General features: G+C 45.9%; 1 protein-coding gene across 3 annotated transcripts; it reads right to left on the bottom strand.

The window, feature by feature from the left end:
- Nucleotides 1-7,166: 7,166 nt before the first annotated feature.
- On the bottom strand, nt 7,167-13,073 carry LOC100826253 (ubiquitin carboxyl-terminal hydrolase 23). 3 transcript variants are annotated; one of them, XM_024462540.1, is made up of 12 exons: nt 12,624-13,070; nt 11,896-12,010; nt 11,457-11,567; nt 11,179-11,351; nt 10,751-11,077; nt 10,522-10,647; nt 9,606-10,322; nt 9,347-9,508; nt 9,144-9,239; nt 8,141-8,933; nt 7,911-8,004; nt 7,167-7,541 (listed from the first exon to the last, which is right to left on the bottom strand). In XM_024462540.1, exons 1-12 carry the CDS (start codon nt 12,861-12,863, stop codon nt 7,376-7,378), a joined length of 3,120 nt encoding a protein of 1,039 aa, XP_024318308.1. In that variant the 5' UTR covers nt 12,864-13,070; the 3' UTR covers nt 7,167-7,375. The 3 variants fall into 3 exon arrangements, 2 of the variants coding, with proteins under 2 accessions (XP_024318308.1, XP_003572898.1); XM_003572850.4 differs by having other exon boundaries at nt 8,141-8,969; nt 12,624-13,068; XR_001407222.2 differs by having other exon boundaries at nt 7,430-7,541; nt 7,810-8,004; nt 8,141-8,969; nt 12,624-13,073.
- Nucleotides 13,074-16,432: the final 3,359 nt, after the last annotated feature.

Here is a 16,432-nt window from a genome sequence, read left to right as displayed (position 1 = left end):
TACGGGAACACTGTACTATCCCGCGATGCAAGTCTCTACAAATTCAAAGTGCGGAGCACCTGTCGCCAATGCCGCAAGCCTGCAATGCGATTCAAAACAAGCTCGCACTTAGCCACTGGCGCATACATCCATCTACCCTTTCTGTGTAAATGGCGAGATGGACGGTAGGTTCGCCCCTTCAATGGATGCACGCGCGCGCACGTCAGATTAACAACACGCCCACATTTACAGTTCCCAGCTAACCAACCCCATGGACGATCAATCCAGCGCGCATGCACCCTTCCGAATTTCCAATTCCGGTGGCTCCAATCCATCGATCCGTCCGTACGAACAACCGACCAGCCTTGGCTACGCATTTTTTGGTGCTCAATCCGTATGAAATGGCACCGCCTACTTGACGTGGTAGGCCGGTAGCTGGCTGGCCACTGGCCCCAAGTCCGAGCGTCGTCACGGGGAATCCGTGAGGTCGTGAGCCACCTGAATTAACTCGATCGGCGCGTCCTTGTGCTCCCCGAACTGAATTGGGTCCGGGTCACTTGGTCAGGTCCGGTCACTTGGGAAATCCTCGTGTCTAGCTAGTCTACCTCTCCGTGTCGGACATCGGTAGTACCTATGCTTATGCTTGCTTGTTGATTCTCAACAACAACAACAAAAAAACTATGAACTATGCTTGCTTGTGGATCACGGTCGTCCGTTTCCGAGCCGAAGCTGAACTCGATCAGCGAGCCTGCAGGCATACATATGTCCATCTCCCCGGCCGGGCTGGAGACCTCGCACATTAGAGCTAAGCTACACGATCGGGCTGACCCTGATCCTATTTGGCATGGCGTCAATCCATGACCCGAAGCTACCTCAGTGGTCCGACCTCCTGCCGGATGTCCTTGGCCAGATCATCGCGCGCCTCCCAGCCCCAGACCTCGCCGATCAAGCTCGCATGCGCGCCGTTTGCCACTCGTGGCGCTCGAACGCCTCCACTCAGAAGCACCACCTGCCGTCGATCGTCCTCTCCGACGGCACCTACCTGACGCCCTTCGACGGTGGCACCCATCGCCTTGCCTTCCTGGAAAACACGGCGTGCGTTGGCTCTACCGCCGATTGGCTTGCCCTCGACCGTTGTCACTAATGTCAAACAAATCATCAAGCACGCCCCGGGCCACCAAGATGACATGTACGCCAATGGCGTGTGGAGGGGGTTGAGCGACATCGATGTGTTGGGCAATGAGGACACTGATGAAGAGTTGGATGATGATGAGGCATCGAGTGAAGAGGACAACCATGACACCGATGAAGAGTTGGATGATGATGAGGCATCTAGTGAAGAGGACAATCATGACACTGATGATGAATTGGTTGGCGATGACGATAACACTGGTGGCAACAATGAACAATTTGTCTTTTCCGATGAGGGTGAATTGTCCGAGTGCGAAGAGGGTACCGGCGAACTGTACCATACCACCGTCACCAGCAGGCACCTCATTGAGTCACATGGCAAGTTACTCATGATTAGGAGGCACTTGCAAGCCCCAGCCTTCACTCCAGCCTACACCGGCAAAGTTGAGATCTTTGAGGCAGACATGAACATGGGCGCATTGGCACCAATGGCCGATGGGCTAGGTGGTAGCCAGGCGGTTTTTATCAGCCACCGCTTTAGCAGCATAGTTTCTGCTTGTGGAGAAGTCGAAGAGGATATTGTGTATTTTCACAATACCAACGATGTTTTTGAGATGAGAGACGGGATTATTAGACCAATGACGCCAATCAAGCAATTATGTGACTGGGAGAGCATGTGAGTTTTTCAACCGTTTAACTGATCAGTAGGATATGTGTATCCATCATTGTTTTTTCCTTTTATTGGTTCATCGGTACGGTTTGAATGCAACTCCAATTCTTTCATATGAGGATTATGATCTTAAAATCTAATCTTGTACGGCTCTAAGTACGTGATTCTTCCATCCAAGCGTCATCAAAGCGACTTTACATTTCAGTCCGATTCCTTCTTCTTCTTTTTTAAGAACGCAATGTAATAATGCCTTCTTCAATAGACGAACCTATGTTACTTAACACTGAATCAAAATGTTCACAACCAAAATGGAAGTTCATCCAAGCTATACCAAATTGAAAATATCTAAAGTCCGATCTAACGAAAATTGGAATCAATTCTACTCCCTCCATCACAAATTAAGTGACTCAAATTTGTCCAAATATGCTTGTAACTATACCTAAAAAGCATATAGATACATGTAATATTTCGGCACTTAATATGTGACAGAGGGAGTATTTTATTAGAATAGATGTTTGTTTTGATGGGCTATTAGAATAAATGTTGAAGTATTTCAAGGAAATTTAATATTGCCTCCTTATTGAATTGTCACATGACGACAACATGTCCAACTCGATCAGCATGTTACTAGCCACTTCCGCAAATTAAGTCTTTCTTCATTTGGCCCAGACCTGTGTGCTTTCACTTGTCAGACTTGGTTTAGATGTTTGCCCTGTAATTTTGCAAAGTAACAATAAATTTCATCAGCTTACATGTTCTTTTTGTGAAGTCAAACATGATTTAACTTGCTTATCTTTCAAGGACGGGTACTGTTGGACAAGAATCAATTCATCATACGTCAGCCTGAGCAATTACCCAACGGCAGAGAGAGATTGAGATGGACAGAGAGAGGGGTGGGCGTTAGAGCCGTCAGAAACCCCATCGAAGGGGAATGGGTGGGAAGGGGGGCGAGCTAGAAGCAGGAGAGATCCCAGCGGAGACGACACTAGGCGGTATGCTTCAATGGAGCCGCCCGCCCTGCGGGTTCCCACCAGGGCTCTACCGGCCCGAGTTCACGAAGCAACACGACGTCAATTGCACTTTGCGCAGGCCGCAAGCAGGGCCGCAAGAGCAGCCGTGGTGGCTGCTTCCAAGGACCTCCCGCGGGGCCCGCAGACCAAGGGCGCCGAGAAGACCAAGTGCCCGCAGATCAAGGGCGCCGAGAAGCAGACCAAGTGTCCTCAGATGAAGTGCGCCAAGAACAAAGGGTAGTGGCACGAAGGACTCTGACAGCTAGACCTTCGATTCTTGGGTCGTAGACCCTTTCTGCGTCCAACTGACAGCCCTGACCTTTTTGTTCTTTAAGGATTAGATCACTGGATTCTTACTATTCTTTTCTTTCTAGCATTCCAGATACTTAGGCTCCTTTATGCGACGTATTTTGAAGCATTTTTCTGATGTTAAGACCTGAAGCATAGCTTAGCTTAATTCATAGGTTCAGTTTGAATCATACAACAGTCATGCATGTTCTTTACAGATTTCACAAATCGTTAATTCATAGATTCAATTTGAATCATTCGGCAGCCATATATGTTCTTTAAACGGTTCCCAAATCAAGTCATATATAATGTTCTTTGTATAGAGTTTTAAGGTGACCAAGAGAATTAATTGTTTTGCTTGATGTCAAAGTTGGGATGTGGCTTGTCCTGAACTGGTTTTGTCGTTTCTGTTAAGTTTTTGTTTATACTTGATGATTGTAATTTGGGGCACGGTTTGCTGTTCGTTTTCTGTTCCCTTAGGGATTTCATATATGAGCATCTGTTGTAAAAGACAGTTTGTTTTATTTTCAATGGAAATGGAACGAGACGGAAATTCATTTTCAATGAAAATGGAACGGGGCGGAGGACTTGCCCTAAATTTGGGTTGTGTCAAGAGTCAATCGGAGGTAAGTATTTAAAAAAAAACAGTTAATTGGACAATGTATTTTTATTCTCTCTATATGGTTAAGATTTACGAATATGTTTTCACAATTTAGTAGAAAGGCTACATGTTTTGGGAGAATGCCCAGTTAGGGGATATAACATTTCAGTTCACATTTGCTAAATTATTCAATATCACTTCCAAAAAATTCATGATTGTGTATGCTATGGTTAGAGAGGTTTGGGCTGTCTCAGTAGATATTTGTTTTTGGAAGTTTAGACATATTAAGAATCGTTGTGCTAATATAGTGTTAAGTGAGGAGGCTGATAGATGTGTAAGTGGCTGCTGTCTAAAAATTGCTTTAGATATTAGGCAAAAAGTAGCCAACTAAAATGGATAGGAAGAACAACAATGAAAGAAGGAGCAGAGAAACATACTCTGGAAACTTCAGGATAGCAACCGGAAGCATGAAAAAGCAAAAGGTAAGTACATTGATTTGGTTCTGAAACATTTTCTTGCAAAGCAGGAGTTACACATATCTGAATGTTTGAACTTGACCCTGTGCCAATTGAGAAGATGTCAAGCTATGGATGGTACGTAAGGGCAACCTGTTCCGCTTGTGGATGTTGCCGACAACGTTCTCCACCATCAATCTTTCTCATGCTAGACCCACAAATCAACATCCACCAATCACAGGGGTGAATACACAAAAAGAGACCACGTGGCAAATGTGGTTAGTAATAAAAATGCAATCAGATAGATTAAAAAAAAGAATACACAAAAAGAGAGATGGGGAAAGATGAACCCAAAAAATATCAAGATAATGGAAGCCCCTATCCGATAACAATTCCTAGCCCCTGCCACACATCAAGAAATGGCCAGATAAAAGAAGCATAAAACACTGGGCATACATCCATCCGTCCTCTGTAAATGGCGAGATGAACGGTAGGTTCGCCCCTTCAATTCATTTTTTTGAGGAGACACCTTCAATTCATGCACACGCGCGCCACTCAATTTAACAACACGCCCATATTTACAGTTCCCAGCAGTAACCCGGTGTGCAATCGGTCCAGCGGCCCCGTCTCGAATTTCCAATTCCAGTTGCTCGAATCAATCCATCCGTCCACACAACTGACCAGCCTTGGCTGCAATTTTTGGTGACTTGACGTGGTAGTAGCCTGGTAGCTGCTAGCTGGCCCAAGTCCGAGGGTCGTCACGGGGAATCCGTGAGGTCGTGAGCCACCTGAATTAACTCGATCGGCGCGTCCTTGTGTTCGCCGAACTGAATTGGGTCCGGTCACTTGGTCGAGTCTGGCCGTCCGGGCCTCGGAAAATCCTTGTGCATTCACTCCGTATCGGACATATCGGCCGTACCTATGCTTCTCGTTCACGACCAGACGGACGGGCGCGTCCGATTCCGAGCCGAAGCTGAAGTAGCGAGCCGCCGAGCCTGCAGCTATACATATACATATGTCCATCTCCCATACCTGGCCAGATATTCCCCATGGCGTCGATCGATGACCCGGAACGATCTCCGTGGTCCGACCTCCTGCCGGATCTCCTAGGCCAGATCATCTCGCGCCTCCCAGCCCCAAAAACCTCGCCGATCAAGTTCGCATGCGCGCCGTTTGCCGCTCGTGGCGCTCGGCCGTGCGCACGCACGTCTCCACTGATCAGAAACACCACCTGCCGTCGATCGTCCTCCCCGACGGCACATACCTGACGCCCTTCGACGGTGGCACCCATCGCCTCGACTTACCCGACAACACAACGTGCGTTGGCTCCACCGTCGACTGGCTTGCCCTCGAGCGTGTCGACGATGTCACTGGAGCGCGCACGTACGCGTTGCACAACCCTTTCTCCGGCACCACCGTCCCTCTCGAAGAGCTAGACTCCGTCCTCGGCAAGGTTTCGAAGGAGTTTAGGATTAGCAAGGTGCTCATGCGATCAACCCCCGATGACCTTATTGCCGTCATCGGCAACACCTGGAAGCACCCTTTGGTCTTGTGCCGGCCCGGTAAGGGAGCATGGGTGATAGGCTGAAGGCAATGCCATACTTCCGTATCATCGACATGGCGTTTCTCGGGGACAAGCTCTACGCGATCACCATGGCTGAGGACCTTTTTGTCCTCCATCTCGGTGAGGATGGAGACGGCAAGCCCACTGTCACTAATGTCAAACATGTCATCAAGCATGCACCGGGCCACGATGACGACAGGTATTACTCGTGGCCGAGCGATGTCGATTTGTTAGGCAATGAGGAAACGGATGCCGAGTTGGATGGTGAGGCACCAAGTGGAGACGACAACTATGGTATCCTTAGCCATGAGGGCGTCCATGACAATGACACGGTTGACCATGGTAGTGACACTGACAACGACGGCAATGACCATCTCGTATTCGATGATGAGTGGACGTTGCCTGTATGTGAAGAGGGCGTGTGCGAAGGGTACGATGCTATCCAGATCACTAGCCGGCACCTCGTTGAGTACTTGAGTTGTGTCGTAAGTTGTTGTTGGTTAAGCGGTTGCACCATGTCTCAGCCTTCACTCCAACTGACCACACTCGCAAGGTTGAAGTGTGAGGCGGTTGACACATGCACATGGGTACCCATAGTTGGAGTGCTAGGAAATGGCCGGGCGATCTTCATTGGCAACCGCTTCAGCTGCGCGATTCCTGCTTATGGAGAAGTGGAAGAAGACATCATGTATTTTCCAGATACAGATGATGTGTTTGACATGAGATCCGGGATTATTAGACCGTTAACACCCATATGGACCGGTTGCATGATCCGTGTAGGGCATGGTTGTTTCCACCAAAACTAGTTGTTTAATTGTCAGGTCGGCCTATTATGGTTTTTAACTTCTCATTGGTTCATCGTTGTTGAACGTTAAACCAATCCCAGTCAAAAGTACTCACTGAAAAAAAAAACAATCTTCTATCTACCTGTATCGTCAACCAAAGCTTCGCCATGGTTGATCAAAATATGTGCTCATGGGTCATGCCATGGTGTATGAATGAAACAATGTTTTTTGAGCTGTTTAATTCCACTAAATTATGTAAGCACAGTATGCTAAATTCTTTACTACCTCCGTTTAGAATACAAAACATTTTTTTATTTTCTGTGACCAATGTTTTAATTCAGTGTTAATGTACCCGTGGAAGCAAATTAATTTTCATGTTGTTTGAAGCACATGTAAGCTATACTAATAATAGCACTTCCAGTTTTGACATATACAAATTCCTAATCGCCTTCTTTCGGCAGAAGGCAAACTTCGCTTCATTGGAAACAAAAAGGTATGTGCAGTACTTCAACTAATTAACCTGACCCTAACAATCTCGAATAGAAAAAACGACAGACAAACATGCGAGCACGGGGAAGAGCCGAAGAGGTGCGACAGCCGGACCCGCCAGCAGAACCGGGCAGCCGGCGCCTGAGAAAGTAAACAGGCCCAGATCCACGTTTAGAACGGTACACGGCTTAAGATAATATAAGATGGGAGTACTTCGTTGTTCCACTTTTGCAGTAACAATTACTCCACATCTGTCCCAATTCTTTTACATAAGAAAGACACTGAGAGCTTCAATGATCTGTCCCGATTCTCTTACATAACACAGACACTGAAAGAGAGAAAACAAAGAACAACAATGCCAAAACTGAAAGATACAACAACAATCTGCTACTCTAGCAGTGAGTCATATCCTGAGGGGCTGGTTCCCCGGTCTGGTCTGGCCAGATTTTAGTCTCTTCCCCTGCCGTGATCTCATATCGGTTATCTCTTGGAAATGGTTCGGCCCACCGTACTCGTCCTTCGACTTTCTCCTCACCTTCTTCCTCCTGCCATGGTCATACTCCTCGTCCCTGGGAATAAACGTCATATGAGATGGTTTTGTTACATTATGATGGAAATGCATGGGAAACCCAGACCAATGGAGCATGTTACTGATCTCGGATCCAAGTGCACAGTAAAATAATTCTGCATACTATTTTTTTGTTTTTGAAAGAAGGCTTTTCAGCCCGAATTTATTAGAAAGCAGACATACTATGGTAGGATTGCAGAACCAGTTCTAAGACTTGTAGCAACCAAAGTCCAGACAGGGTCGGGATGGTAGCGCGCACGCACACATACCTCCCAGGAGGGAATTCTCAGCGTTTTCAACATCAACAAGAGAATTCGGGCATTCAGCAGCATCACCATCACAGAGAAGTTAAATGTAATTTGTGACATACCATTGATCTAGCACATAACCAATGCTGTTGGTCCTCATATGTTGAAACTCTGTTGTCTTTGTATATGGCATGTCAATGTCAACCCATCGTGGAACTGCAAAAAGTAATTGATTAGATGTAAACTTTTGATATTGATGGCAGGATAGGAAAATCAAAAGAAAAAAAATGTAGTTTCCACGTTTCTGTGAGGTTGCATGTGTGCTTGCATGAGAGGAGAGTTATGTGCTAACCAGTAATTTCACTCAAACCCCTTGTGAGGAGATCAAAATGCCGAGGAATTCTCTTGTTTGCATCTGCACAATTTATTGAATCCGTAGGGTCTGCAACCAAACTTGGGCATGAGTGTGGTAGCTCAGCACTAGCAAGTGCTGCATCCTTGTAGTCTTTCCTGCCCATGGGAAGGTCAGCAGCACTACTAGAGTCACCAGCAAGATGTTGGTTCTTGTTGAGCATCTGATCACCAGTATCCAGACTTGCAGACGCACGGGAGTGTTTGCGTCTATGGGATTTACATGATATGTCCTTAGCAAGACCAGTTTCTGATGTTGATGTCTGCTGATCATCGGCAATGCTTTGATGGTCCATAAAAAATGTAGACCGTCTTTTAGAACGTTTGTATTTCCTTTTCTTGGGTAGTTTCAGCGCAACCAGTAACATTCTTTTGGACCCAAAAAGCAAGGGCGCAACTGAAAATTTCACATGCTTCTTTGACTTAAAATCCATCATACCATGTAAATTGCCAAGGCCTGGATCCTTATCCAATACCGGCGCAGAGTCTCCAGAGCAGATCACCTGGGCAGAAACTTCAGAGCAGATAGCCTGTGCAGAAACTTCAGAGCAGATCAGCTGTGCAGAAACTTCAGAGCAGATCGGCTGTGCAGAAACTTCAGAGCAGATCGGCTGCGCAGAAACTTCAGAGCAGATCGGCTGCGCAGAAACTTCAGAGCAGATCGGCTGCGCAGAAACTTCAGAGCAGATCAGCTGCACAGAATCTTCAAAGCACATTTGCTTCTCAGAGTTGACCTGCACAATCTCCAATTCATTGTTCCGAACAGAAGCCTGAAGAAGTATTTGGATGATCAAGTTACATCAATATGAACACAAACTCGTCTTCTACATTCAAACAGAACTAATAGTAAACACATGCTATGTCCAGTGTTATATTAATGGGCCCATGATATACGCGGCATTATTATGTAAAACCAAAATGACAAGGGAGCAGTGGTCTCGTACCGGCTCCTCTGCATTTGCTATATGGTCAGTGTACTTCAAATAAAGCTCCTTCATCATAGCCTGTCCAACTTCTGATTTACTGGACTGCACTGGTGTCTGCAGAAGCAATATTAAAAAATCAGTCTGCATGCATCAGTGTGAATAAAAAGCTACTTCTTTTCATGCATTAGGGTAAGGGCGGGAACATGTGATTGATAGGATACCTGCTCCACTGTACTTTCTATAGGTGCAGTCTTTTCCACCGAAAGTTCCTTCGCCGTAACAACTTGACCATGCTGCTTCGCAGACTCTGCTGACTCCTTAGTTTCATTACAGCAGATTAAATCTTCTCTAATGGACAATGTTTCATTAGAGAGACCAGTATCCTGCAATGTTGGCAAGAGAAAGCAAGAGTCAACATAGTTGAACTAAGAACTGAACTCAAAAGGTATGCAAAAAACAATGGGAACTTTACATGATTACCTTGGTTTCCACCATTTGTGGACTTGCCACTGCCTTACTTGTACCAAGAATTGGTTCGCCGTATGGATTTTGTGATTCAGAAGCCTGGCAATTTTCTCCCAACAATCCATCACCACCATTGCATATAGGCAAGGCAGCAGTAATATCTTTTCCTGATTCACTAACTGCACCATTAGATTCTAGTTGCTTTTCTTCTAATAGCTTCTCATGTTCCTTCTGATCAAAACTTGAATCATGAAGAACAATAGCATCAGGCTGTGCTGGGGACATTGTCTCTGTTTGACTATCTGAAGTTGTTTTATTTGTTTGGATGGACAAGGTAGCAGCACCGACTGGATGTAAGCTAGGAGCTTGCTGCACTGAAACCATGTCATTGTTTTGAATAGTTGCAGCCTCAATTACTTCAATGTTGCTAGGATTTTTTGAACATTGGCCTCGTGAGCTGCTGCCGAAAATGCTAGAGTGATCATTATCAGAGTTCTGCTTCTGCGACTTCACATCTCCATTGATAAATGGGGAAACGTTCAATGTTGTTTCCATTAAACTATTTCGATTTGTGCCATTCATACATGTGATCTTCTCAGGAATAGGGTTCTTTTTGTAATAATTAGCAGCACCATTATCTTTAAAAATCACTGAGCTCCTCACTCTGTCACGCACATAGAATAACATATAGGCTTTCTGCCTTAGGACATCTGCCTCACGAACTTGGTGAACCTGGAAGTTTCAACTAATAATGAACACAGGGAGAATACAGGACAAGACATGCTGGTGAACAAAGGAAGAATAAAGATGACAAATCTTGAAAACAGAAATGGTTCAAGAAGTTTAGCGCATAAATAGTATGAAAAGATTGCAGAAGAGATTAGCAGCAAGTTTAGATGAGTGCACATTCATTGCAAAACTAAAACTTTACCTGGTTATCATCCAGATTGTGCCACATCCCACTAGAAGTCCGAACAAAGCAATAATAATGACCTGCCTGTGTGTTCCAGCCAGCATGAACCAACACACCATAAAGGTTGTATCTGAAATCCATATCCTTCACATATAAACATAATCAGTGTAAGCTGTAAGGAGAAGTTCAGCAAAACAAATACAAAACTATGATATGGAAGACAAATACTAGAAAACTAGTTACTCACTTCAGAATTGCTGACAAATGGCTTTAAGTCCAAAGTTGGCTGAAAATCGACTTTTTTGTCAATCTTGTGACGAGGGTTGAAAGGACTAAAGCGTTTCAGATGAATTGTCAACACGTCAGGAGCCTTATCAATTGTAAACCTTTTCTTGGCCGCAACTTTTTGCCTGCAGTGCTGGCAGTTGTACTGTTTTTCCCCATCATCTAATAACTCTTCTTCAGTAAAATTTTGAAGTGCTTTCACCAAAGTAGCAGCATTGGCAATTTCAAGACTGAGATCCAGGAAAGGATCAAATTTGCTGGAACAGTGCGAGCAACTTACGCATTTCACCTGTAATGCACATATATATAGCCAGACAATGATGACATCGGGAGTACAGTTTCCTTTTATATTACTCGTACCATGGTAGTGAAGGAATTGACATGATATACCTGACTTCTTAAGCGGCCACCAAATATTCTGTGAACTAGACTCTTCTCATAAGCACTTGGAGACTGACTTGGCATGCCAGAAGGTAAACAGCATTTGTGCATGGACTCAAGTAAGTTAACCATTAGCTCATGTGCATCTTCTTGCCTATAGTTTCGAAAACTACGTGAAATACCTGTCTTGCAGTTAAAGATAGCACAACTCAATGATGAATCCAAACAATGCAGATAGATAAGGTGTTCTGAAGTGTTCAGTTAAGCTAGAGCGCATGAAAGGATACATCTTAAGTTCTTCACGAACTGCATTGGTGTCAATATCTTCCCAGTCGACTGTAGAGCACATCTAACATGGTTTTGAAGAGCACATAATGCACAGAATCCGGCTGTCCGACCTTACAAAATAAAAAGTGAATTATTGGTAATGAAAAAATAGCACTTGCCGAGGTGCGTGGAAATGATCAGAATATTCTACCAAAGGAGTTAATTGCCATGCAACTGCAAGTGACAGGCAGTTGTGTATAACAGCAAGACAAGGAATCTACCGAAGGCCTGAAAACTATTGAGACAGGTAAGAGAAGGAATCTACTGAAGGTCTGAAAACCACAACACTACATTGTAGACTAAACATTTTATTGGAAAATGCATGGTGCACAAAGACAGCAAAAAGACTATTTCACTGCTATAGGCAACATCATACCATGCAAGCGGCATTGAACTTACATGAGGACTTGTGCTTCCCGCTCTGCAGATAGGCCACGAATGGCTCGGTATACGTCAAGCATTGCAGAACGGAGTTAAGATAGCACGTATTGCCGAGATTTTGCAAGCCAGCCCCCTGCGTTACACATGCCAGCACACCTCTGTGAATTCAGTTCACTTGTACAGCCTCGTGTTTCAGGGTGATGATAACAGAGAGACGAATGCCAAAAGGAAGCAAGGTGAATTAAAAAAGTTCTTAGCATAACTAACTCCAAAATGGTAATAACCTGAAGTAAACCAACCACTATGGTTAAAACCATCATTCCCGAGCCAAAAATTCATCATTAACACCTGCAGTTTGTCGGGGAGTAAAAAGTAAGGTAAAACACCCCAACAAACTGCAGCTTCAGTAGCGAACTTAGGGCATCTTCAACAAGCCGTTACTATAGCCGTTCCTTTGCATTCCATGTCATCACTTCTCTCTCCTATCCATCATTTTTTTCTAATTAAAACATAACCTTTGTACTAGGACCCATTTGTCATACTCCAACTTTTCTTGGTACCCGTGAAGTAGCAGTTTCTTGCGGGAGTAACTAGTACTATGCTTCTTCCTACTTTTCTCTTTCACCTAAGCAAAAGTCTGACACGTGGTGTTAAGTAACGGCAGCAAAACAGTTGTTAGAGATGCCCTTAACCAAATAATTGCAATGAAAAATCCCCACGAAATTTGCAGGTGTTGCGCAACTCACGATTCTCCGCAAGTAGATCCTCGCGGCGGTAAGCTCCCGACCGAACCCGCTCGGCTCCCCCGTCTCCCACTTCTCACTCCGCGCCGCCGCCGCCGCAGACGCGCGCTCATCAGGGTCCGGGCACAGCCTCTCCGGCCGAAACCCCCTTACCGCCTGCAGCGCCGTCGCATGCGGCCTTATCGCGGCGTGGAACTCTATCCTCCGATGCGCCAACCCCTCCGGCGCCGTCGCCTCGCCCATTCTAGGGTTCCGCGCCGGTTCAGGTGGCCGCCAGCTTGGGGATCGGGACGGGGTCGATGTCGATGTCAATTAATCGAATTTCGTGGGGTTTAAAACTTGCGGTTTCGATTGAATTGTGGGACTGGGTGACGATGAATGGCGGATTGGCGTGGCCCAAGATGAGAACGAGAGAAACAGAGGGAGAGAGACGGAAGAGCAGGAGGTGGGGTTTATAAGCCGGTGCTGTAGCATAGGTCGATGGACGGCTGGATTAGACTTGCCAGGGCTTGTATTACCACGTCTGGACCGTTGGCTTTTTTTTTCTGTAGTTCCGGAAGCTCGGCGGCGGAGGAGACGCCAAGTGAAAGAGGTGTGGACGATCGTCCCAGTAGGCAGTCGGACGGCGGGCGCGCCAAGCCAGCAAACCGGAGAATAATAAAATCCCGGTGTACGGTCGGCAAAAGCGACGACGCCGAGCTGATGATTGGGACTCATCCGAGCTGGGGATGCTGGGTTAGGTGTTTGGTTGCATGCGCATTAGAATATTGGTCGCAGCTTTGTCTACGTGCACATTTACCTTCGCTAAACTGTGACAACTTTTAACTTTTTCTATTTTTGATTTTTAATTTTTTAATTTTTTAATTTTAATTTTAGCTTTTCAGTTTTAAACTTTTAACTTGTAAAAAAAAACTCACCGAAGATCTGTCCATGGTGGGACGCGTGACAACTTTCTCTGGTCGACCCGCGCCGCGGATCTACCCATGGTAGGATGCACGATGCGGATCCAGCCATGGGTGGGAGCGGACACGGAACGGGGGGGGGGGGGGGGGGGGGCGAAGACAGAGCACAAGAAGGAGCCGCCACAATTGAGATCCAGGTCTTCGGCAACCAAAAGCCGTCGAAGGCAACGCACCAGGAAACCTCCGGCCAGCACGAAGGAGATGAGATGACACGCGGGAGGAGGAACCGCCGCCAGCCAATGAGAAGTCGTGCGTGCGTGGGAGGAACATGGCCTGCAGCGTAGGTAGAATTGACGGCGGCGTGCGGAAGGGCGCTCAGCCATCGGCAGGAGCCACGGTAGCAGCGTGTGTGGGGATTTTTTTGGTGGGTCAGAGAGAGAAGAAAGGAAAAGGGGGAGATGGTAGGTGGGGAAGGATAAAGGGTAGAGGCACACAAATAAAGGTGTGTGGGTGGGTGGGGTGGGGGATAAGGCGGCGTCCGCGCCGGACGAACGTGGCGGTTAACCACGAAAGAGGTATCTCAATTTTTATCATCTTTTTCATCGAAGAAAATTTATCATCTTTTGTCTAACTTAAAAAATGTTAGGATTTGTTATCTTATGATTGGTTAAAAAATGCAAGAATTATGAAGAGAGTTGTGGGGTTGTGGCAAATGGAAAATTTCCATCTGACAACCAAAATATTGGCAATAAGTTAAGCAAAACCAATATAGTATGGGTTGCCAAATTTTTGGTAAGACAAATATGGCAAGAACTCTCCTTATATTCTTCTTACCTAATATTGACTGCATGCACTTCGCTGGTTTTCGTTAGAACCTCTTTTTCGGCAAGAACCAAACACACGCTAGAGCTCCTTAAAGCACTGCTCACCGGACTCTAAGAAATGTATGAAACAAATATTTTTAGACAAAATTTTCTCACTAATGCGACTAACTCTGTTTCAAAATGTCTTTACTTTTGGCTCCTTTAAGACATTTCCAAGGGCACCCCAAATCTTCCCCAATGTTTGGGCCCTTATTTATCCAAAACTTGTCGTCCTTTCTCATTTCTTCTCCAAAATTAGAAAGAGTGCAGGCAGTGTTCACTTGTTTTCTTGGCCCACATATCAAAGGCCTATGAAGAGGACAAATGTGGGCTCTCATTGGACACCGTGCTATTTTGTCCTCCTCATTTGTCCAAACATTCCCCAAGTGAACAAATGAGAATAACAAATAGGAGTTTACTCTTGGAGATGCCCTTGGATCGGTGCCAAGGTTGTATAATTCAAGGTTGTATAATTCGCGGCACTATACTATGGTTATTATCTTGTTCATATGTGGATTTAGTAACACAGAAAGGCCGGATCTACAGAAAAACGGACTAAGCATTTTTCCAGTGAGCCAAGCCCATTTGGGCGAAATTGGTGCCTCCCGCGGGTAACGTGCTTGTTAAGGTTCGCCTTGGCCCATGTTTGGTTTCTGTACGAACTTGTCTTGATGACTTTTCTGCGGCCCGACCCCCGGGTGAGCAGACGAGCAGTGCAGCAGCAAGTCGCCAGCGACGCGGCCCGTGGACTGTTCCGCGTAGTCGTATTGCCGGTGAGCGATCCTCTTTGCAGAGCAGCCCGTGTCCGTGGCCAACTGGCCATCGCCTCTCGGGGTGCCGGACTCGAGGGCGCGCCGGACCGGACCGGACGGCGAGGAGTGCTTTACACGGCGACCTCGAAATGGGTGCGAAGGTAGGCTGCGGGCTGCGGCTTGTGCCCCGCGGGGATGTCGTCGGCGTTGTATGACAAGATCTGATCGGAACATGATCATCCTGCTTCGCTGGGGGCCCTTGTTTGTCCGCTGAGTAAATTTTCCGTTTTCCAACAGGCGTGCATGTGTTCGTGGGGAAGCTCTACCTAGCCTCTCTCTCGCTCATTTCTTTCCGATGGACACGAATACGCATCGTAATGCAGGGAAAAGAAATCCCATGGGACGCCGGCCGTCTCGCCAGATTGCTCAATTTTTCAGCGAACTTGACGTGCTTCCGACCCCTTTGGGCGCAGCACAAGCTTGTGGAGTAGGCCACCGTAGAACAAGCCATCTGCACGAGCCAGCTTTGGATGATTTAACCACGCCATCAGCATCGACCAACCATGATACGGAGTACATATATATTCAGAGGAAAGGAAGCTGCCAATGTTTCCTTTCGGGGGCTAATTAATTGCTCGATTGAGTCGATATCACTTAAGTACTTCGTAGGTCTCCATGTGCCACCTGATGACCTCACTGCTGAAGTACATGAGCTCTGCACACGCAGCTTATTTGGCGGTAAACAAACTACCAACCGCTGACCCCACCCAGATCCCCCAAATCGCCCACCACTCGCCCTCTCATCATTTGTTTTTTTACAAGCACCATTAAAAAAAATAACTTGTCATCTTTTCACTTTAATTTAGCGTAGAAACTAGTACACCCAAAAAAAGGGGTCAAAATAACTATATTGTGATGGTACGTGAAAGCAACAAACGCCTCCTCTCTAGCAAAACCGACATTGTGTTTCTAACGCAACGCTTGAAGCAAACGGTCAGCGGATTTCTCCTGCAAATACCCTTTCTAATTCCCATTTTTTTTTGGGAATATTTTGGGAGTACTAAAAGACAACTCTTACACATGCACGCCGGACTTTTCGTGAATGATTACCAACGATGTTGACCGTATAAAAAATTTCGAGAGTATTTCTTGTCATGTAGGAGTATTCTTGTGTGTGAATTATTTCCTGTTACATTATTGAAATATAAGTTCCAAATTATATTAGAAAAGAAGGAAATACTAGCAAGTGGAAAACTACCAAAAGCAAGGGGGCAGGGAGTATAAAAAGTGATTAA

This window comes from Brachypodium distachyon, chromosome 3, assembly GCF_000005505.3.
Source record: "Brachypodium distachyon strain Bd21 chromosome 3, Brachypodium_distachyon_v3.0, whole genome shotgun sequence".
In the NCBI taxonomy this organism is placed as follows: Eukaryota; Viridiplantae; Streptophyta; class Magnoliopsida; order Poales; family Poaceae; genus Brachypodium; species Brachypodium distachyon.
The sequence above is the reverse complement of the archived record's forward strand: the minus strand, read 5'-3'. Positions and strand labels throughout refer to the sequence as shown.